Here is a 22,689-nt window from a genome sequence, read left to right as displayed (position 1 = left end):
CTGATTCTGCTGTACAGACGCACCAACCGACCTGTAGGAGTCGCTGTCCACAAAACCTATAGTGAGAGGTCTATGGTGAAATGTCTATAGTGAGAGGTCTATAGTGAAATGTCTATAGTCAGAGGTCTATAGTGAGGGGTCTATAGTGAGGGGTCTATAGTGAGAGGTCTATAGAGAGAGGTCTATAGTTAGAGGTCAATAGTGAGAGGTTTATAGAGAGAGGTCTATAATGAGAGGTCTATAGTGAGAGGTCTATGGTGAGAGGTCTATAGTGAGAGGTCTATAGTGAGAGGTCTATAGTAAGAGGTCTATAGAGAGAGGTCTATAGTGAGGGGTCTATAGTGAGAGGTCTATGGTGAGAGGTCTATAGAGAGAGGTCTATAATGAGGTCTATAGTGAGAGGTCTCTAGTGAGAGGTCTATAGTGAGAGGTCTATAGTGAGGGGTCTATAGTGAGAGGTCTATAGTGAGAGGTCTATAGTGAGAGGTCTATAGTGAGACGTCTATAGTGAGAGGTCTATAGTGAGAGGTCTATGGTGAGAGGTCTATAGTGAGAGGTCTATAGTGAGAGGTCTATGGTGAGATGTCTATAGTTAGAGGTCAATAGTGAGAGGTCTATAGAGAGAGGTCTATAGAGAGAGGTCTATAGTGAGAGGTCTATAGTGAGAGGTCTATAGAGACAGGTCAATAGTGAGAGGTCTATAGAGAGAGGTCTATAATGAGAGGTCTATAGAGAGAGGTCTATAGAGAGAGGTCTATAGTTAGAGGTCAATAGTGAGAGGTTTATAGAGAGAGGTCTATAATGAGAGGTCTATAGAGAGAGGTCTATAGAGAGAGGTCTATAGTGAGAGGTCTATAGAGAGAGGTCAATAGTGAGAGGTCTATAGAGAGAGGTCTATAATGAGAGGTCTATAGAGACAGGTCTATAGAGAGAGGTCTATAGTGAGAGGTCTATAGTGAGAGGTCTATAGAGAGAGGTATATAGAGAGAGGTCTATAGTGAGAGGTCTATAGTGAGAGGTCTATAGAGAGAGGTCAATAGTGAGAGGTCTATAGAGAGAGGTCTATAATGAGAGGTCTATAGAGAGAGGTCTATAGTGAGAGGTCTATAGTGAGAGGTCTATAGAGAGAGTTCTATAGAGAGGTCTATAGTGAGAGGTCTATAGTGAGAGGTCTATAGAGAGAGGTCTATAGTGAGAGGTCTATAGTAGGAGGTATATAGTGAGAGGTCTATAGTGAGAGGTCTATGGTGAGAGATCTATAGTGAGGGGTCTATAGTGAGAGGTCTATAGTGAGAGGTCTATAGTGAGAGGAGTATAGTGAGAGGTCTATGGTGAGAGGTCTATGGTGAGAGTCTATAGTGAGAGGTCTATAGTGAGAGGTCTATAGTGAGAGGTCTATGGTGAGAGGTCTATGGTGAGAGTCTATAGTGAGAGGTCTATAGTGAGAGAGTCTATGGTGAGAGGTCTATGTTGAGAGTCTATAGTGAGAGGTCTATAGTGAGAGGTCTATAGTGAGGGGTCTATAGTGAGAGGTCTATGGTGAGAGGTCTATAGTGAGAGGTCTATAGAGAGAGGTCTATAGTGAGAGGTCTATAGTGAGAGGTCTATGGTGAGAGTCTATAGTGAGATGTTTATAGTGAGAGGTCTATAGTGAGAGGTCTATAGAGAGAGGTCTATAGTGAGGTCTATAGAGAGAGGTCTATAGTGAGAGGTCTATAGTGAGAGGTCTATGGTGAGAGGTCTATGTTGAGAGTCTATAGTGAGAGGTCTATGGTGAGAGTCTATAGTGAGAGGTCTATAGAGAGAGGTCTATAGTGAGAGGTCTATAGAGAGAGGTCTATAGTGAGGTCTATAGTGAGAGGTCTATAGTGAGAGGTATATTTAGTGAGAGGTCTATAGTGAGAGGTCTATAGTGAGGGGTCTATAGTGAGAGGTCTATGGTGAGAGGTCTATAGTGAGAGGTCTATGGTGAGACGTCTATAGTGAGAGGTCTATGGTGAGAGTTCTATAGTGAGAGGTCTACAGAGAGAGGTCTATAGTGAGAGGTCTATAGTGAGAGGTCTATAGTGAGACATCTATAGTGAGAGGTCTATAGTGAGAGGTTCTATGGTGAGAGGTCTATGTTGAGAGTCTATAGTGAGAGGTCTATAGTGAGAGGTCTATAGTGAGGGGTCTATAGTGAGAGGTCTATGGTGAGAGGTCTATAGTGAGAGGTCTATGGTGAGAGTCTATAGTGAGATGTTTATAGTGAGAGGTCTATAGAGAGAGGTCTATAGTTAGAGGTCAATAGTGAGAGGTTTATAGAGAGAGGTCTATAATGAGAGGTCTATAGAGAGAGGTCTATAGAGAGAGGTCTATAGTGAGAGGTCTATAGAGAGAGGTCAATAGTGAGAGGTCTATAGAGAGAGGTCTATAGTGAGAGGTCTATAGTGAGAGGTCTATGGTGAGAGGTCTATAGAGAGAGGTCTATAATGAGGTCTATAGTGAGAGGTCTATAGTGATAGGTCTATAGTGAGAGGTCTATGGTGAGAAGAGTATAGTGAGGGGTCTATAGTGAGAGGTCTATAGTGAGAGGTCTATAGTGAGAGGTCTATAGTGAGGGGTCTATAGTGAGGGGTCTATAGTGAGAGGTCTATAGTGAGAGGTCTATAGTGAGACATCTATAGTGAGAGGTCTATAGTGAGAGGTCTATAGTGAGATGTCTATAGTGAGAGGTCTATAGTGAGAGGTCTATTGTGAGATGTCTATAGTTAGAGGTCTATAGAGAGAGGTCTATAATGAGAGGTCTATAGAGAGAGGTCTATAGGGAGAGGTCTATAAAGAGAGGTCTATAGAGAGAGGTCTATAGTGAGAGGTCTATAGTGAGAGGTCTATAGAGAGAGGTCAATAGTGAGAGGTCTATAGAGAGAGGTCTATAATGAGAGGTCTATAGAGAGAGGTCTATAGTTAGAGGTCAATAGTGAGAGGTTTATAGAGAGAGGTATATAATGAGAGGTCTATAGAGAGAGGTCTATAGAGAGAGGTCTATAGTGAGAGGTCTATAGAGAGAGGTCAATAGTGAGAGGTCTATAGAGAGAGGTGTATAATGAGAGGTCTATAGAGAGAGGTCTATAGTGAGAGGTCTATAGTGAGAGGTCTATAGAGAGAGGTATATAGAGAGAGGTCTATAGTGAGAGGTCTATAGTGAGAGGTCTATAGAGAGAGGTCAATAGTGAGAGGTCTATAGAGAGAGGTCTATAATGAGAGGTCTATAGAGAGAGGTCTATAGAGAGAGGTCTATAGTGAGAGGTCTATAGTGAGAGGTCTATAGAGAGAGGTCTATAGAGAGAGGTCTATAGTGAGAGGTCTATAGTGAGAGGTCTATAGAGAGAGGTCTATAGTGAGAGGTCTATAGTAGGAGGTATATAGTGAGAGGTCTATAGTGAGAGGTCTATGGTGAGAGATCTATAGTGAGGGGTCTATAGTGAGAGGTCTATAGTGAGAGGTCTATAGTGAGAGGAGTATAGTGAGAGGTCTATGGTGAGAGGTCTATGGTGAGAGTCTATAGTGAGAGGTCTATAGTGAGAGGTCTATGTTGAGAGGTCTATGGTGAGAGTCTATAGTGAGAGGTCTATAGTGAGAGGTCTATGTTGAGAGTCTATAGTGAGAGGTCTATAGTGAGAGCTCTATAGTGAGGGGTCTATAGTGAGAGGTCTATGGTGAGAGGTCTATAGTGAGAGGTCTATAGAGAGAGGTCTATAGTGAGAGGTCTATAGTGAGAGGTCTATGGTGAGAGTCTATAGTGAGATGTTTATAGTGAGAGGTCTATGGTGAGAGGTCTATAGAGAGAGGTCTATAGTGAGGTCTATAGTGAGAGGTCTATAGTGAGAGGTCTATAGTGAGAGGTCTATAGTGAGAGGTCTATGGTGAGAGTCTATAGTGAGAGGTCTATAGAGAGAGGTCTATAGTGAGAGGTCTATAGAGAGAGGTCTATAGTGAGGTCTATAGTGAGAGGTCTATAGTGAGAGGTCTATTTAGTGAGAGGTCTATAGTGAGAGGTCTATAGTGAGGGGTCTATAGTGAGAGGTCTATGGTGAGAGGTCTATTTAGTGAGAGGTCTATAGTGAGAGGTCTATAGTGAGGGGTCTATAGTGAGAGGTCTATGGTGAGAGGTCTATAGTGAGAGGTCTATGGTGAGACGTCTATAGTGAGAGGTCTATGGTGAGAGTTCTATAGTGAGAGGTCTACAGAGAGAGGTCTATAGTGAGAGGTCTATAGTGAGAGGTCTATAGTGAGAGGTCTATAGTGAGACGTCTATAGTGAGAGGTCTATAGTGAGAGGTTCTATGGTGAGAGGTCTATGTTGAGAGTCTATAGTGAGAGGTCTATAGTGAGAGGTCTATAGTGAGGGGTCTATAGTGAGATGTCTATGGTGAGAGGTCTATAGTGAGAGGTCTATGGTGAGAGTCTATAGTGAGATGTTTATAGTGAGAGGGCTATAGAGAGAGGTCTATAGTGAGGTCTATAGTGAGAGGTCTATAGTGAGAGGTCTATAGAGAGAGGTCTATAGTGAGGTCTATAGTGAGGTCTATAGTGAGAGGTCTATAGAGAGAGGTCTATAGTGAGAGGTCTATAGAGAGAGGTCTATAGTGAGGTCTATAGTGAGAGGTCTATAGTGAGAGGTCTATAGTGAGAGGTCTATAGTGAGAGGTCTATAGTGAGAGGTCTATGGTGAGAGTCTATAGTGAGATGTTTATAGTGAGAGGTCTATAGTGAGAGGTCTATAGAGAGAGGTCTATAGTGAGGTCTATAGTGAGAGGTCTATAGTGAGAGGTCTATAGTGAGAGGTCTATAGTGAGAGGTCTATGGTGAGAGTCTATAGTGAGATGTCTATAGTGAGAGGTCTATAAAGAGAGGTCTATAGTGAGGTCTATAGTGAGAGGTCTATAGTGAGAGGTCTATTTAGTGAGAGGTCTATAGTGAGAGGTCTATAGTGAGGGGTCTATAGTGAGTGGTCTATGGTGAGAGGTCTATAGTGAGAGGTCTATGGTGAGAGGTCTATAGTGAGAGGTCTATGGTGAGACGTCTATAGTGAGAGGTCTATGGTGAGAGTTCTATAGTGAGAGGTCTACAGAGAGAGGTCTATAGTGAGAGGTCTATAATGAGAGGTCTATAGAGAGAGGTCTATAGAGAGAGGTCTATAGTTAGAGGTCAATAGTGAGAGGTTTATAGAGAGAGGTCTATAATGAGAGGTCTATAGAGAGAGGTCTATAGAGAGAGGTCTATAGTGAGAGGTCTATAGAGAGAGGTCAATAGTGAGAGGTCTATAGAGAGAGGTGTATAATGAGAGGTCTATAGAGAGAGGTCTATAGAGAGAGGTCTATGGTGAGAGGTCTATAGTGAGAGGTCTATAGAGAGAGGTATATAGAGAGAGGTCTATAGTGAGAGGTCTATAGTGAGAGGTCTATAGAGAGAGGTCAATAGTGAGAGGTCTATAGAGAGAGGTCTATAGAGAGAGGTCTATAGAGAGAGGTCTATAGAGAGAGGTCTATAGTGAGAGGTATATAGTGAGAGGTCTATAGAGAGAGGTCTATAGAGAGAGGTCTATAGTGAGAGGTCCATAGTGAGAGGTCTATAGTGAGAGGTCTATAGAGAGAGGTCTATAGTGAGAGGTCTATAGTAGGAGGTATATAGTGAGAGGTCTATAGTGAGAGGTCTATGGTGAGAGGTCTATAGTGAGGGGTCTATAGTGAGAGGTCTATAGTGAGAGGTCTATAGTGAGAGGAGTATAGTGAGAGGTCTATGGTGAGAGGTCTATGGTGAGAGTCTATAGTGAGAGGTCTATAGTGAGAGGTCTATGTTGAGAGGTCTATGGTGAGAGTCTATAGTGAGAGGTCTATAGTGAGAGGTCTATAGTGAGAGCTCTATAGTGAGGGGTCTATAGTGAGAGGTCTATGGTGAGAGGTCTATAGTGAGAGGTCTATAGAGAGAGGTCTATAGTGAGAGGTCTATAGTGAGAGGTCTATGGTGAGAGTCTATAGTGAGATGTTTATAGTGAGAGGTCTATAGTGAGAGGTCTATAGAGAGAGGTCTATAGTGAGGTCTATAGTGAGAGGTCTATAGTGAGAGGTCTATAGTGAGAGGTCTATAGTGAGAGGTCTATGGTGAGAGTCTATAGTGAGAGGTCTATAGAGAGAGGTCTATAGTGAGAGGTCTATAGAGAGAGGTCTATAGTGAGGTCTATAGTGAGAGGTCTATAGTGAGAGGTCTATTTAGTGAGAGGTCTATAGTGAGAGGTCTATAGTGAGGGGTCTATAGTGAGAGGTCTATGGTGAGAGGTCTATAGTGAGAGGTCTATGGTGAGACGTCTATAGTGAGAGGTCTATGGTGAGAGTTCTATAGTGAGAGGTCTACAGAGAGAGGTCTATAGTGAGAGGTCTATAATGAGAGGTCTATAGAGAGAGGTCTATAGAGAGAGGTCTATAGTTAGAGGTCAATAGTGAGAGGTTTATAGAGAGAGGTCTATAATGAGAGGTCTATAGAGAGAGGTCTATAGAGAGAGGTCTATAGTGAGAGGTCTATAGAGAGAGGTCAATAGTGAGAGGTCTATAGAGAGAGGTGTATAATGAGAGGTCTATAGAGAGAGGTCTATAGAGAGAGGTCTATGGTGAGAGGTCTATAGTGAGAGGTCTATAGAGAGAGGTATATAGAGAGAGGTCTATAGTGAGAGGTCTATAGTGAGAGGTCTATAGAGAGAGGTCAATAGTGAGAGGTCTATAGAGAGAGGTCTATAGAGAGAGGTCTATAGAGAGAGGTCTATAGAGAGAGGTCTATAGTGAGAGGTATATAGTGAGAGGTCTATAGAGAGAGGTCTATAGAGAGAGGTCTATAGTGAGAGGTCTATAGTGAGAGGTCTATAGTGAGAGGTCTATAGAGAGAGGTCTATAGTGAGAGGTCTATAGTAGGAGGTATATAGTGAGAGGTCTATAGTGAGAGGTCTATGGTGAGAGGTCTATAGTGAGGGGTCTATAGTGAGAGGTCTATAGTGAGAGGTCTATAGTGAGAGGAGTATAGTGAGAGGTCTATGGTGAGAGGTCTATGGTGAGAGTCTATAGTGAGAGGTCTATAGTGAGAGGTCTATGTTGAGAGGTCTATGGTGAGAGTCTATAGTGAGAGGTCTATAGTGAGAGGTCTATAGTGAGAGCTCTATAGTGAGGGGTCTATAGTGAGAGGTCTATGGTGAGAGGTCTATAGTGAGAGGTCTATAGAGAGAGGTCTATAGTGAGAGGTCTATAGTGAGAGGTCTATGGTGAGAGTCTATAGTGAGATGTTTATAGTGAGAGGTCTATAGTGAGAGGTCTATAGAGAGAGGTCTATAGTGAGGTCTATAGTGAGAGGTCTATAGTGAGAGGTCTATAGTGAGAGGTCTATAGTGAGAGGTCTATGGTGAGAGTCTATAGTGAGAGGTCTATAGAGAGAGGTCTATAGTGAGAGGTCTATAGAGAGAGGTCTATAGTGAGGTCTATAGTGAGAGGTCTATTTAGTGAGAGGTCTTTGTGAGAGGTCTATAGTGAGGGGTCTATAGTGAGAGGTCTATGGTGAGAGGTCTATAGTGAGAGGTCTATGGTGAGACGTCTATAGTGAGAGGTCTATGGTGAGAGTTCTATAGTGAGAGGTCTACAGAGAGAGGTCTATAGTGAGAGGTCTATAGTGAGAGGTCTATAGTGAGAGGTCTATGGTGAGAGGTCTATAGAGAGAGGTCTATAATGAGGTCTATAGTGAGAGGTCTATAGTGATAGGTCTATAGTGAGAGGTCTATGGTGAGAAGAGTATAGTGAGGGGTCTATAGTGAGAGGTCTATAGTGAGAGGTCTATAGTGAGAGGTCTATAGTGAGGGGTCTATAGTGAGGGGTCTATAGTGAGAGGTCTATAGTGAGAGGTCTATAGTGAGACGTCTATAGTGAGAGGTCTATAGTGAGAGGTCTATAGTGAGATGTCTATAGTGAGAGGTCTATAGTGAGAGGTCTATAGTGAGAGGTCTATTGTGAGATGTCTATAGTTAGAGGTCAATAGTGAGAGGTCTATAGAGAGAGGTCTATAATGAGAGGTCTATTGTGATATGTCTATAGGGAGAGGTCTATAAAGAGAGGTCTATAGAGAGAGGTCTATAGTGAGAGGTCTATAGTGAGAGGTCTATAGAGAGAGGTCAATAGTGAGAGGTCTATAGAGAGAGGTCTATAATGAGAGGTCTATAGAGAGAGGTCTATAGAGAGAGGTCTATAGTTAGAGGTCAATAGTGAGAGGTTTATAGAGAGAGGTATATAATGAGAGGTCTATAGAGAGAGGTCTATAGAGAGAGGTCTATAGTGAGAGGTCTATAGAGAGAGGTCAATAGTGAGAGGTCTATAGAGAGAGGTGTATAATGAGAGGTCTATAGAGAGAGGTCTATAGTGAGAGGATCTTTAGTGAGAGGTCTATAGAGAGAGGTATATAGAGATAGGTCTATAGTGAGAGGTCTATAGTGAGAGGTCTATAGAGAGAGGTCAATAGTGAGAGGTCTATAGAGAGAGGTCTATAATGAGAGGTCTATAGAGAGAGGTCTATAGAGAGAGGTCTATAGTGAGAGGTCTATAGTGAGAGGTCTATAGAGAGAGGTCTATAGAGAGAGGTCTATAGTGAGAGGTCTATAGTGAGAGGTCTATAGAGAGAGGTCTATAGTGAGAGGTCTATAGTAGGAGGTATATAGTGAGAGGTCTATAGTGAGAGGTCTATGGTGAGAGATGTATAATGAGAGGTCTATAGAGAGAGGTCTATAGTGAGAGGATCTTTAGTGAGAGGTCTATAGAGAGAGGTATATAGAGATAGGTCTATAGTGAGAGGTCTATAGTGAGAGGTCTATAGAGAGAGGTCAATAGTGAGAGGTCTATAGAGAGAGGTCTATAATGAGAGGTCTATAGAGAGAGGTCTATAGAGAGAGGTCTATAGTGAGAGGTCTATAGTGAGAGGTCTATAGAGAGAGGTCTATAGAGAGAGGTCTATAGTGAGAGGTCTATAGTGAGAGGTCTATAGAGAGAGGTCTATAGTGAGAGGTCTATAGTAGGAGGTATATAGTGAGAGGTCTATAGTGAGAGGTCTATGGTGAGAGATCTATAGTGAGGGGTCTATAGTGAGAGGTCTATAGTGAGAGGTCTATAGTGAGAGGAGTATAGTGAGAGGTCTATGGTGAGAGGTCTATGGTGAGAGTCTATAGTGAGAGGTCTATAGTGAGAGGTCTATGTTGAGAGGTCTATGGTGAGAGTCTATAGTGAGAGGTCTATAGTGAGAGGTCTATGTTGAGAGTCTATAGTGAGAGGTCTATAGTGAGAGCTCTATAGTGAGGGGTCTATAGAGAGAGGTCTATAATGAGAGGTCTATAGAGAGAGGTCTATAGAGAGAGGTCTATAGTGAGAGGTCTATAGTGAGAGGTCTATAGAGAGAGGTCTATAGAGAGAGGTCTATAGTGAGAGGTCTATAGTGAGAGGTCTATAGAGAGAGGTCTATAGTGAGAGGTCTATAGTAGGAGGTATATAGTGAGAGGTCTATAGTGAGAGGTCTATGGTGAGAGATCTATAGTGAGGGGTCTATAGTGAGAGGTCTATAGTGAGAGGTCTATAGTGAGAGGAGTATAGTGAGAGGTCTATGGTGAGAGGTCTATGGTGAGAGTCTATAGTGAGAGGTCTATAGTGAGAGGTCTATGTTGAGAGGTCTATGGTGAGAGTCTATAGTGAGAGGTCTATAGTGAGAGGTCTATGTTGAGAGTCTATAGTGAGAGGTCTATAGTGAGAGCTCTATAGTGAGGGGTCTATAGTGAGAGGTCTATGGTGAGAGGTCTATAGTGAGAGGTCTATAGAGAGAGGTCTATAGTGAGAGGTCTATAGTGAGAGGTCTATGGTGAGAGTCTATAGTGAGATGTTTATAGTGAGAGGTCTATAGTGAGAGGTCTATAGAGAGAGGTCTATAGTGAGGTCTATAGTGAGAGGTCTATAGTGAGAGGTCTATAGTGAGAGGTCTATAGTGAGAGGTCTATGGTGAGAGTCTATAGTGAGAGGTCTATAGAGAGAGGTCTATAGTGAGAGGTCTATAGAGAGAGGTCTATAGTGAGGTCTATAGTGAGAGGTCTATAGTGAGAGGTCTATTTAGTGAGAGGTCTATAGTGAGAGGTCTATAGTGAGGGGTCTATAGTGAGAGGTCTATGGTGAGAGGTCTATAGTGAGAGGTCTATGGTGAGACGTCTATAGTGAGAGGTCTATGGTGAGAGTTCTATAGTGAGAGGTCTACAGAGAGAGGTCTATAGTGAGAGGTCTATAGTGAGAGGTCTATAGTGAGAGGTCTATAGTGAGACGTCTATAGTGAGAGGTCTATAGTGAGAGGTTCTATGGTGAGAGGTCTATGTTGAGAGTCTATAGTGAGAGGTCTATAGTGAGAGGTCTATAGTGAGGGGTCTATAGTGAGATGTCTATGGTGAGAGGTCTATAGTGAGAGGTCTATGGTGAGAGTCTATAGTGAGATGTTTATAGTGAGAGGGCTATAGAGAGAGGTCTATAGTGAGGTCTATAGTGAGAGGTCTATAGTGAGAGGTCTATAGAGAGAGGTCTATAGTGAGGTCTATAGTGAGGTCTATAGTGAGAGGTCTATAGAGAGAGGTCTATAGTGAGAGGTCTATAGAGAGAGGTCTATAGTGATGTCTATAGTGAGAGGTCTATAGTGAGAGGTCTATAGTGAGAGGTCTATAGAGAGAGGTCTATAGTGAGAGGTCTATAGTGAGAGGTCTATGGTGAGAGTCTATAGTGAGATGTTTATAGTGAGAGGTCTATAGTGAGAGGTCTATAGAGAGAGGTCTATAGTGAGGTCTATAGTGAGAGGTCTATAGTGAGAGGTCTATAGTGAGAGGTCTATGGTGAGAGTCTATAGTGAGATGTCTATAGTGAGAGGTCTATAAAGAGAGGTCTATAGTGAGGTCTATAGTGAGAGGTCTATAGTGAGAGGTCTATTTAGTGAGAGGTCTATAGTGAGAGGTCTATAGAGAGAGGTCTATAGTGAGAGGTCTATAGTGAGAGGTCTATGGTGAGAGTCTATAGTGAGATGTTTATAGTGAGAGGTCTATAGTGAGAGGTCTATAGAGAGAGGTCTATAGTGAGGTCTATAGTGAGAGGTCTATAGTGAGAGGTCTATAGTGAGAGGTCTATAGTGAGATGTCTATAGTGAGAGGTCTATAAAGAGAGGTCTATAGTGAGGTCTATAGTGAGAGGTCTATAGTGAGAGGTCTATTTAGTGAGAGGTCTATAGTGAGAGGTCTATAGTGAGGGGTCTATAGTGAGTGGTCTATGGTGAGAGGTCTATAGTGAGAGGTCTATGGTGAGAGGTCTATAGTGAGATGTCTATGGTGAGACGTCTATAGTGAGAGGTCTATGGTGAGAGTTCTATAGTGAGAGGTCTACAGACAGAGGTCTATAGTGAGAGGTCTATAATGAGAGGTCTATAGAGAGAGGTCTATAGAGAGAGGTCTATAGTTAGAGGTCAATAGTGAGAGGTTTATAGAGAGAGGTCTATAATGAGAGGTCTATAGAGAGAGGTCTATAGAGAGAGGTCTATAGTGAGAGGTCTATAGAGAGAGGTCAATAGTGAGAGGTCTATAGAGAGAGGTGTATAATGAGAGGTCTATAGAGAGAGGTCTATAGAGAGAGGTCTATAGTGAGAGGTCTATAGTGAGAGGTCTATAGAGAGAGGTATATAGAGAGAGGTCTATAGTGAGAGGTCTATAGAGAGAGGTCTATAGTGAGAGGTCTATAGTGAGAGGTCTATGGTGAGAGTCTATAGTGAGATGTTTATAGTGAGAGGTCTATAGTGAGAGGTCTATAGAGAGAGGTCTATAGTGAGGTCTATAGTGAGAGGTCTATAGTGAGAGGTCTATAGTGAGAGGTCTATAGTGAGATGTCTATAGTGAGAGGTCTATAAAGAGAGGTCTATAGTGAGGTCTATAGTGAGAGGTCTATAGTGAGAGGTCTATTTAGTGAGAGGTCTATAGTGAGAGGTCTATAGTGAGGGGTCTATAGTGAGTGGTCTATGGTGAGAGGTCTATAGTGAGAGGTCTATGGTGAGAGGTCTATAGTGAGATGTCTATGGTGAGACGTCTATAGTGAGAGGTCTATGGTGAGAGTTCTATAGTGAGAGGTCTACAGACAGAGGTCTATAGTGAGAGGTCTATAATGAGAGGTCTATAGAGAGAGGTCTATAGAGAGAGGTCTATAGTTAGAGGTCAATAGTGAGAGGTTTATAGAGAGAGGTCTATAATGAGAGGTCTATAGAGAGAGGTCTATAGAGAGAGGTCTATAGTGAGAGGTCTATAGAGAGAGGTCAATAGTGAGAGGTCTATAGAGAGAGGTGTATAATGAGAGGTCTATAGAGAGAGGTCTATAGAGAGAGGTCTATAGTGAGAGGTCTATAGTGAGAGGTCTATAGAGAGAGGTATATAGAGAGAGGTCTATAGTGAGAGGTCTATAGTGAGAGGTCTATAGAGAGAGGTCAATAGTGAGAGGTCTATAGAGAGAGGTCTATAGAGAGAGGTCTATAGAGAGAGGTCTATAGAGAGAGGTCTATAGTGAGAGGTCTATAGTGAGAGGTCTATAGAGAGAGGTCTATAGAGAGAGGTCTATAGTGAGAGGTCTATAGTGAGAGGTCTATAGAGAGAGGAGTATAGTGAGAGGTCTATGGTGAGAGGTCTATGGTGAGAGTCTATAGTGAGAGGTCTATAGTGAGAGGTCTATGTTGAGAGGTCTATGGTGAGAGTCTATAGTGAGAGGTCTATAGTGAGAGGTCTATAGTGAGAGCTCTATAGTGAGGGGTCTATAGTGAGAGGTCTATGGTGAGAGGTCTATAGTGAGAGGTCTATAGAGAGAGGTCTATAGTGAGAGGTCTATAGTGAGAGGTCTATGGTGAGAGTCTATAGTGAGATGTTTATAGTGAGAGGTCTATAGTGAGAGGTCTATAGAGAGAGGTCTATAGTGAGGTCTATAGTGAGAGGTCTATAGTGAGAGGTCTATAGTGAGAGGTCTATAGTGAGAGGTCTATGGTGAGAGTCTATAGTGAGAGGTCTATAGAGAGAGGTCTATAGTGAGAGGTCTATAGAGAGAGGTCTATAGTGAGGTCTATAGTGAGAGGTCTATAGTGAGAGGTCTATTTAGTGAGAGGTCTATAGTGAGAGGTCTATAGTGAGGGGTCTATAGTGAGAGGTCTATGGTGAGAGGTCTATAGTGAGAGGTCTATGGTGAGACGTCTATAGTGAGAGGTCTATGGTGAGAGTTCTATAGTGAGAGGTCTACAGAGAGAGGTCTATAGTGAGAGGTCTATAGTGAGAGGTCTATAGTGAGAGGTCTATAGTGAGACGTCTATAGTGAGAGGTCTATAGTGAGAGGTTCTATGGTGAGAGGTCTATGTTGAGAGTCTATAGTGAGAGGTCTATAGTTGAGGTCTATAGTGAGGGGTCTATAGTGAGATGTCTATGGTGAGAGGTCTATAGTGAGAGGTCTATGGTGAGAGTCTATAGTGAGATGTTTATAGTGAGAGGGCTATAGAGAGAGGTCTATAGTGAGGTCTATAGTGAGAGGTCTATAGTGAGAGGTCTATAGAGAGAGGTCTATTGTGAGGTCTATAGTGAGGTCTATAGTGAGAGGTCTATAGAGAGAGGTCTATAGTGAGAGGTCTATAGAGAGAGGTCTATAGTGAGGTCTATAGTGAGAGGTCTATAGTGAGAGGTCTATAGTGAGAGGTCTATAGAGAGAGGTCTATAGTGAGAGGTCTATAGTGAGAGGTCTATGGTGAGAGTCTATACTGAGATGTTTATAGTGAGAGGTCTATAGTGAGAGGTCTATAGTGAGGTCTATAGTGAGAGGTCTATAGTGAGAGGTCTATAGTGAGATGTCTATAGTGAGAGGTCTATGGTGAGAGTCTATAGTGAGATGTCTATAGTGAGAGGTCTATAGAGAGAGGTCTATAGTGAGGTCTATAGTGAGAGGTCTATAGTGAGAGGTCTATTTAGTGAGAGGTCTATAGTGAGAGGTCTATAGTGAGGGGTCTATAGTGAGTGGTCTATGGTGAGAGGTCTATAGTGAGAGGTCTATGGTGAGAGGTCTATAGTGAGAGGTCTATGGTGAGACGTCTATAGTGAGAGGTCTATGGTGAGAGTTCTATAGTGAGAGGTCTACAGAGAGAGGTCTATAGTGAGAGGTCTATAGTGAGAGGTCTATAGTGAGACGTCTATAGTGAGAGGTCTATAGTAAGAGGTCTACAGTGAGTGGTCTATAGTGAGACGTCTATAGAGAGAGGTCTATAGTGAGAGGTCTACAGAATCAGAGAAAACCCATGACACGCCCAGGACGACCTCTGACCTCCAGAAGACGATGTCGTTGAGCCGCTCTCCCAGGTTCTTGCTCGTGCTCTCCTGGGTGCGTCGGGTCATCTGATCCTTTTCCTGCATCAGCCGCATGGTGTCCCTCCGCAGCCGCTCCGCGCCGTTCCGGGACGACTCCGACTCCCTGGATTTTGTGGCAGAGTGCCGACCGATTCATCTGTCAGACTATTTCATCTGCCAATATTGGCCTTTATTATAACAGACATATTGTATCGGCCGATAGGTGCCGATATTACACGTTGCTTTAAAGAACATAATGCAGAGAGAAATGCTTGGGGTCATTTAAACATGTTGTCATCACACGCTCCAACTCCATTGTTTACATATGAATGAATGAATGAATGAATGAATGAATGAATGAATGAATGAATGAATGAATGAATGAATGAATGAATGAATGAATGAATGAAAACTTTATTTAACAGATTGCAGAATGGGTACAATACAGTACGGCTCAATACACACAATTGTTAAGGGGATGCAGACCAGAGAAAGACTTTCGTCTTGTTTACATCAGGGTCCCCCATTTTTTATTCATCATGACATTTATGACATACACAACATACATGACATCATGACATTTATGACGTAGGGACATACATGACATACAGGTATATAGTACTGTTACATTTGTGCAGGGGTGTAAAAAGTACCCCGAAATTATACTTAAGTGAAAGTATGGGTACTGTCTCAAAATCTGACTCAAGTAAAAGTCAAAGTATCTGGCTAAAAACACACTTGAGTAAAAGTCAAAAAGTCCTACTTTTAAATGTACTTAAGTACTAAAAAGTAAAAGTAAATTTTTTTAAAGGGATAGACCAGGGGTCTCAAACTCATTCCATCGTGGGCCAAGTTTTCATTTTAACTATACATTGCACCAGGTGAGTTAGTTGAAGAGGTGAGCCAATTAGTGAAATCATCAGCTGGTGTTTAGGCAAGGCTGGAATGAAACCAAGTATACACTCTGCCCACAATGGAATGTGTTCTGCGATAGACAATGCTGAAATGAAAGAACAGATGACACTTTTTTTGCATTAAAATTATTTAATGCACTTCTCCATTGAAGGTAAACTAACATGAACGGCATTCACATCACAGCATGAATAATATCACAATATTTAAAACAGAATGGTGTATCCTGAATAATATCACAATATTAACCACAGCATACTGGATTATCCTGAATAATATCACAATATTAAAGGCAGAATACTGGAGTACCCTGAATAATATCACAATATTAAAGACAGAATACTGGAGTACCCTGAATAATATCACAATATTAACCACAGCATAATGCGGATCTGACTGTCTATTCTTCTGTTTAATCAAAGATCCCCGCTTTCTAGTGTTGCACAAGGACCAATCAGCATGGGTATGGGCAGGTTCATTTTCCATTGATGGGGATTTGATTGGCTGTTTACCTGCGGTCGCAGGATTAATAACGTTAACGTTAGTTCCGCCAGAGAAACAATTAAAATATACTAATTAAAATAGTTGGACCTGTGAGATTTGTACTTTGTACTTTGTAGGTCTGCATTTTAAATGTAAGGAGTAAAAAGTATGTTTTTTCTCTCTGAAATGTAATGGAGTAAAAGTACAAAGTATACAAACCTAATAATACTTGAGTAAAGTACAAATCCCCCAAAACAGTACTTAAGTATTGTAACGAAGTACAATTACTCAAGTACTTTACACCCCTGCATTTGTGACATATACAATATGCAAATATACAGTACTGTTACCCAGAATCCTAACAAATAATATATACATATGATGGCGAGGAGACTGTACATTAGGAGGGGGTGGGAGAAAATATATACATACGGTGGGGAGGAGACTGTACATTAGGAGGGGGTGGGAGGGGGGATTGGACATTTACGGTGGCCAGTTTTGAATTGCAGCCGCCCGTAGGTGCTCTTTGAGAGCGGTTTTTAAGGTGGGTAGGGATTTTTTTTTTTACAGCTGTGGGTAGGTAGGGCGTTCCACATTGCTGTGGCATAATTTGCTAAACGTGTTTAGTCCCTTGTTTGTGCCGAATCTGGGTTGCACATGATTTTTGGAACTCCCTCTGGTGTTGTGGTTGTGGTATTCACTGACTTTGGGAAGTATTTCGACATGTACATGGGTACCTGAGTGGTGTAGTGTATCTTGTAGACCAGGCCCATTGCAAGTTGCTGTACTCTGCCGTCTACTCTAAGCCATCCTAGGTTGTCAAAGTGGGCAGGTGTGAGGTGGGTTTTAGGAGTAAGGTCAAGCAGTAGTCTGAACAGTTTGTTTTGTGATGTTTGTAATCTTGTTTTTAGTGCCTTTGAGGTGCTTTGGTACCATGAGGTGCAAGCATAGTCGTAGTACCCTTGAATGGGTACTCCACGAGTGGTACTCACAGAGCGAGCCGTGTATTTCCGCCTGTAATGCCTGGACCAGGCAGCCAAATGCCTGGACCAGGCAGCCAAATGCCTGGTGCGCATGCGCGGTGACACCAATGGCGGAAATACACGGCTCGCTCTGTGAGTAGCACTCGTGGAGTAACAATGATTTAAACTGTTTATTAGCAACTCCGAGCTTCCAGACCCCACTGTAAAGCTGTGTTAAACCCATATTGTACGCTGGGTATATTTGAAATTCATATCTGATATATTTTTGACACACCCCCAGCCCCGCGATCACGCTTGGTTGTTATCTTTTTTAACTGGTCGCGTCCCACCAGCAAGTGACTGCGGTCACAAAAGCCCCAGGCTTGAAAACCGCAGTCACGTAAGGGGCTATTGAATGGGTTGACCTGCCAGAGTCTTCAGGGTATTCTTGTTTATCAGAGAGGATATCCGGTACAAGAATCTAGTTTGTTGGTTGACTTTTTTGATTACATTGGATGCCATTTTGTCACATGAAAGATTTGCCTCTAGGATGGAACCCAGGTATGTAATTTCAGCTTTCCTTGTGACAATATTGTCAGCCACTGTAACTGAGAAGCTGTTGGTCTTTCTGAGTTTGTTATTTGATCCGAAGAGAATGGACTCTGTTTAACCAAGGTGTAATGATAGTTTGTTATCAGCGAGCCAGGTGCAGATTCTGCAGAGTTCCGAGCTGAGGGTTTTTTCAACCTGTAACTTGTTCTTGTCAGAGACCAGCAGGGCTGAGTCGTCCGCGAACAGGAACAAGTTGCAGTCACAAGCTGACGACGATATGTCATTTGCATAAATTAGGAACAGTAACGGTCCTAGTATGCTTCATTGTGGAACACCACAGCTAACTGTGAGGGGAGGGGGGGGTAGAGTACAGTTTACCTCCACCATCTGTTATCTCCCCTCCAGGTAGGATTGTATCAAAGCTCACTGATAAACTATCGAAACCAATTGCTTTAGCTTGTCAATCAGAATGGAGTGAATGACAGTGTTGAAGGCCTTTTGTAGGTCCAGCATGACCAGTCATGATACTCAGTCATTGTTTTCAATACTGAGCTAGCTTGATAGAGGAGAGAATACGTGGTTATACTACTCTGGTTAAACTACATTGTTTACATATAACTCAGTCATAATACTCTGTCATTGTTTACATGTAACTCAGTCATAATACTTAGTCATTGTTTACATGTAACTCAGTCATAATACTCTGTCATTGTTTACATGTAACTCAGTCATAATATTCTGTTATTGTTTACAATACTCTTAACAGACTCAGCAGCACTGTCTTCATGAATCTCATAGCTAGCTTGATAGAGGAGAGAATACGTGGTTAAGAGTTAGTAGAGAGGACACCAGATGTTTTTGCCAGTTACTTAACTCATTATCTGGGTGCAAGCTAGCCTAGCTTAGCACAACATGCATGGAAGCAGATACGGACCAGCTAGCCTATAGCTATTGTCCAAAAACACCTCTCCTGGTGTCTTAAGCTAGGCTAGTGGTCCGTATCCACTTGCATTGTGCTAAGCTAGGCTAGCTTGCAGCCGGATAGCTTTCTACTGAACACAGAGAGGAAACTGGTATCTATCTTCTTGTCTGACTCTGGAGAAGACGGTAAGCGCATTTCACATAATGTTGGCGTGTTCCTTTAAAAATGTTTGCAAGCGAGGCCTATAACCCAGGGTCTGACGATATCGCTGCCCTACCTGTAGTGGTTCTGGTTGGACTTGTACCAGTCCTCTGGGGTGTAGCGGGTGCTCAGGCCGGTCCTGTTGGACGGGTAGAACATGGTATTGGCTCGGACCAGGTCCAGGTTCTCCCTCTGAGGGGAGAGGGACGGAACGGCGCCGGCGGTGGCCGGGTAGTAGTTGTTTGTCCTCCACAGGTTGGCACGGGGGTTCATGGCCATGGCAGGCTGCGTGCTGCGGTAGCTGGAGGCCATGGTGGAGATGGCAGGCAATTGGCAGGTTCGGGGCCGGGTGTACGTGGACGTCAGGGTGGACCCCAACAGTTCCATGTTTCACAGCTCCTCTGTGCTTCTGAAAAGAGGTGACATAGGGAATGCATGAAACAAGAATGCAATACACAATGATGAGTTATGAAAGCCAGGCAATTGTATCATTCACTCAACAAGAATGTAGGCTGGTGTATACAGTGTATGTGTGGTGGCATGCAGGTGTGTGTGCGTGTGTGTGTGCGTGTGTGTGTGTGTGTGTGTGTGTGTGTGTGTGTGTGTGTGTGTGTGTGTGTGTGTGTGTGTGTGTGTGTGTGTGTGTGTGTGTGTGTGTGTGTGTGTGTGTGTGTGTGTGTGTGTGTGTGTGTGTGTGTGTGTGTGTGTGTGTGTGTGTGTGTGTGTGTGTGTGTGTGTGTGTGTGTGTTGTAGGATAACTATAATTAGTTTTGAACAACTTTAAATTGCAGACATTTCACTTCACAGCAGGGAGGCCCAAATTACACTGCACATAATAAGACCGTAGTCATCATCTCTTCTACTGTACTTACCGTGTTTAACAAAACAGCTCTACAAACTAATACTGGGGGATCATGGGATGACTGGTAGTATTAGCACATGAATCATGTTGGCTAACTTCAGATCGCAGGGCACTTTCTCTCCACCTTCTAACAAACAATTTAAGAATGAGTAATCAACCACCTTTTGCCTAATTGATCTCCACACCATAAAAAGAAAGAAAGATAGAAAAAGGGCGATGCAGGAAAACGTCAGACAGATAGACAGGTGGAGCGTCAGGGTAAAAAAACAACAACATTAGAAAACAGTGAAGAAAATAGCAAACGTTTACCTGACGAATATGAGCAGAGTATCACACCCAACGCCTGTCTCAAATGCAGACTCACCTCTCAGTCGCCTCCACCTGGGAATGCGCTCCAAGAAATGTGCCAGAAGAAATGTGCCAAAGGTAAAAACTCACATAATATTATTGATGGACAAGTTCGCTATAACCAGTTGGAGTTGCGATGCTAAATTAAATGCGTTGGAATTAGTTACAAGGTTTTACTATGATGTTGACAGCCCATGTGTAGCTCTCTCTCTCTCTCTCTCTCTATCTCTCTCTCTCTCTCTCTCTCTCTCTCTCTCTCTCTCTCTCTCTCTCTCTCTCTCTCTTCTCTCTCTCTCTCTCTCTCTCTCTCTCTCTCTCTTTCTCTCTCTCTATCTCTCTCTCCTTCTCTCTCTCTCTGTCTCTCTCTCTCTCTCTCCTTCTCTCTCTCTCTGTCTCTCTCTCTCTCTCTCTCTCTCTCTCTCTCTCTCTCTCTCTCTCTCTGAGTGAGAACGAGAGAGAGTATAACAAGGGTTCTTACCATAATTGATTTTAAGAATTGATAAGAGATAATTTACTGATTGTCGCCTCATTGTAGATTTATGTTCCCCAGTAAATTACCTCAGTCGGGAGGGTAATATGATAATATAATAACATAATAATACTCTGCTTTCCAAAGGTAGGCTATGCACAATATGTTGCTGTAGTAGCCCCCACTGCTAGAAAATGACTATAGACTTAGTCAGACCATCAGTTTTACTGAACAGTATAGGCCTAGACTTAGACCACCAGTTTTAGTGAACAGTATACAATATATAATTGAGATATATAATACATGTTCTCTATTAGAGAGACCTATGTGTTACTATGTGTTGTGTCTGATGGAAGCACATTTCCCATAATGTTGGCGTGTTCCTTTAAGATAAGATAAGATATTGCTTTATATAACAATATCATTAACTCTGAGTATACGCATAATGAGCAAGTAGGCTGTGTGAAACAAGGTGCAGGTGAGGGTCTGTATGCCCTATCAGTTATATTTGCATTACAATAAATATAGTTAGACACCATAATCTAAATATACTATGCGTAAGTAAGTATACAGTATACACAGGTGCAGTATGCAACCACTGTTGTATAATTTACTCCATATAATTTAAAGTGCTAAGCAAGGTTTACTAAGCAGTGTATTGCAAACCAGGTGGTTTAATGCAGGGGTGTAAAGTACTTTGTTACAATACTTAAGTACTGTTTTGGGGGATTTGTACTTTACTTGAGTATTAGGTTTGTATATTTGTACTTTTACTCAATTACATTTCAGAGAAAAAGAAACATACTTTTTACTCCTTACATTTAAAATGCAGACCTACAAAGTACAAAGTACAAATCTCGCAAGTCCAACAATTTTACTTTGTATATTTGTTTCTCTGGCCGAATTAACGTTAACATTATTAATCCTGCGGCCGCTCTTTATTTAAAAACAGCCAAATAAAATCCCCATCAATGGAAAATGAACCCGCCCATACCCATGCTGATTGGTCCTTGTGCAAGACTAGAAAGCGGGGATCTTTGATTAAACACCTGCTATCAGAAGAATAGACGTTTTTACTTTTACTTTTTAGTACTTAAAGGGGAACTCCAACATTTTGGGAAATTAGCTTATTTAACATCTTCCCTGGAGTTAGACAAGAAGATACATACCTTTTTTGTCTCTGTGCGTGCATTTTAGCTTTGGGAATAGACGCTCCGTTAGCATAGCTTAGCTTCATCACTGGAAGTGAGGCAGGACAGTAGCCTTACAGTGCCTTACAGTGTATTGCAAGGTCTGACATTGACCAAATTTGATATGCATGACCTTGGTGGGCTCTAGGTCAACTCCTGAAAAGGGGGTCAATGTCAGACCTTGCAATCAAAAGTTAGGGGGCGCACTGAAATTATGGCAAGGGTTATTAGCCCCCTAACTTTTGATTGCAAAGTCTGACATTGACCCCCTTTTCAGGAGTTGACCTAGAGCCCACCAAGGTCATGCATATCAAGTTTGGTCAATGTCAGACCTTGCAATACACTGTAAGGCACTGTAAGGCTACTGTCCTGCCTCACTTCCAGTGATGAAGCTAAGCTATGCTAACGGAGCGTCTATTCCCAAAGCTAAAATGCACGCACAGAGACAAAAAAGGTATGTATCTTCTTGTCTAACTCCAGGGAAGATGTTAAATGAGCTAATTTCCCAAAATGTTGGAGTTCCCCTTTAAGTACATTGAAAATAGAAACTTTTTTACTTTTACTCAAGTGTGTTTTTAGCCAGATACTCTGACTTTTACTTGAGTACGATTTTGAGACGGTACCCATACTTTCACTTAAGTATAATTTCTGGGTACTTTTTACACCCCTGGTCTAATGACCCCTCTCTATACCTGGCGGAGACATTGGCATAATTAAATAAAATATATCTAAGATTACCATTACCAATAGGGCTTTGGTTGGCTAGCTGGTTCTTTGTCAAATGGACAAAACACTGATTATACTGTATAGTCATGTTTTAAATCCCTTCTCAGATTTGGTATCATGGCATTAACGTAGAGCCCAAAGGAGTATTCCATCACTCGCGTGACTCATGCTGCTATAAATCTGTACTGTACCTTGCTTTAAAAAATCTTGGATAAATCCTTCAAAGGGTTGGTGCCCACTGCCAGGTGAGAAACGAACGCAGATTTCTTTGCAAAAGAAAAAAAACTTGAACCATCAATACAAATTTACAGATCTAGCTGCTGCTAGTGTTCTTGTTGGGGGTGAGAAATCTGAGCTTTGTCTTTGAACCAGGGGAGTGGAGTCGGTCTCCCAGCAGCATCAGGTGGCCTCACGCAGGCCAGAACTACTGCGGATGGGTTACAGACGCCTGCTTAATCATTCATGCCGCAGGAAGACAACCGCCACCGTAACAATCTGTGTCGTGTTACCTTTTGGAAACGAGGATCTCTTTACACTAATCTGTTCCGCAGGGGTTTGGAGATAGGCACGGCATCGGGGCAGGTTTCCACACCACGGTTAGACAGGTAGCCTAATCATTATCTAAGGTATAACCCAAA

At 42.5% G+C, this 22,689-nt stretch overlaps 1 protein-coding gene across 1 annotated transcript in view; it reads right to left on the bottom strand.

Moving 5' to 3' along the window:
- The window catches only part of tekt3 (tektin 3), a gene marked incomplete at both ends in the record, with an annotated part of 39,703 nt that extends 20,860 nt beyond the window's left edge, over window positions 1-18,843 (bottom strand). The window contains 2 exons of the mRNA XM_084331011.1: window positions 14,402-14,548; window positions 18,533-18,843. Coding sequence (XP_084187137.1) covers window positions 14,402-14,548; window positions 18,533-18,843 — 458 coding nt within the window. The remainder of the gene's footprint in view (window positions 1-14,401; window positions 14,549-18,532) is intronic.
- Between the last annotated feature and the right edge of the window lie 3,846 nt (window positions 18,844-22,689).

The sequence above is a fragment of the Notolepis coatsorum genome (assembly GCF_963971535.1).
Source record: "Notolepis coatsorum genome assembly, chromosome: 15".
NCBI classification, from domain to species: Eukaryota; Metazoa; Chordata; class Actinopteri; order Aulopiformes; family Paralepididae; genus Notolepis; species Notolepis coatsorum.
This window is presented reverse-complemented; position numbering and strand designations above follow the sequence as displayed.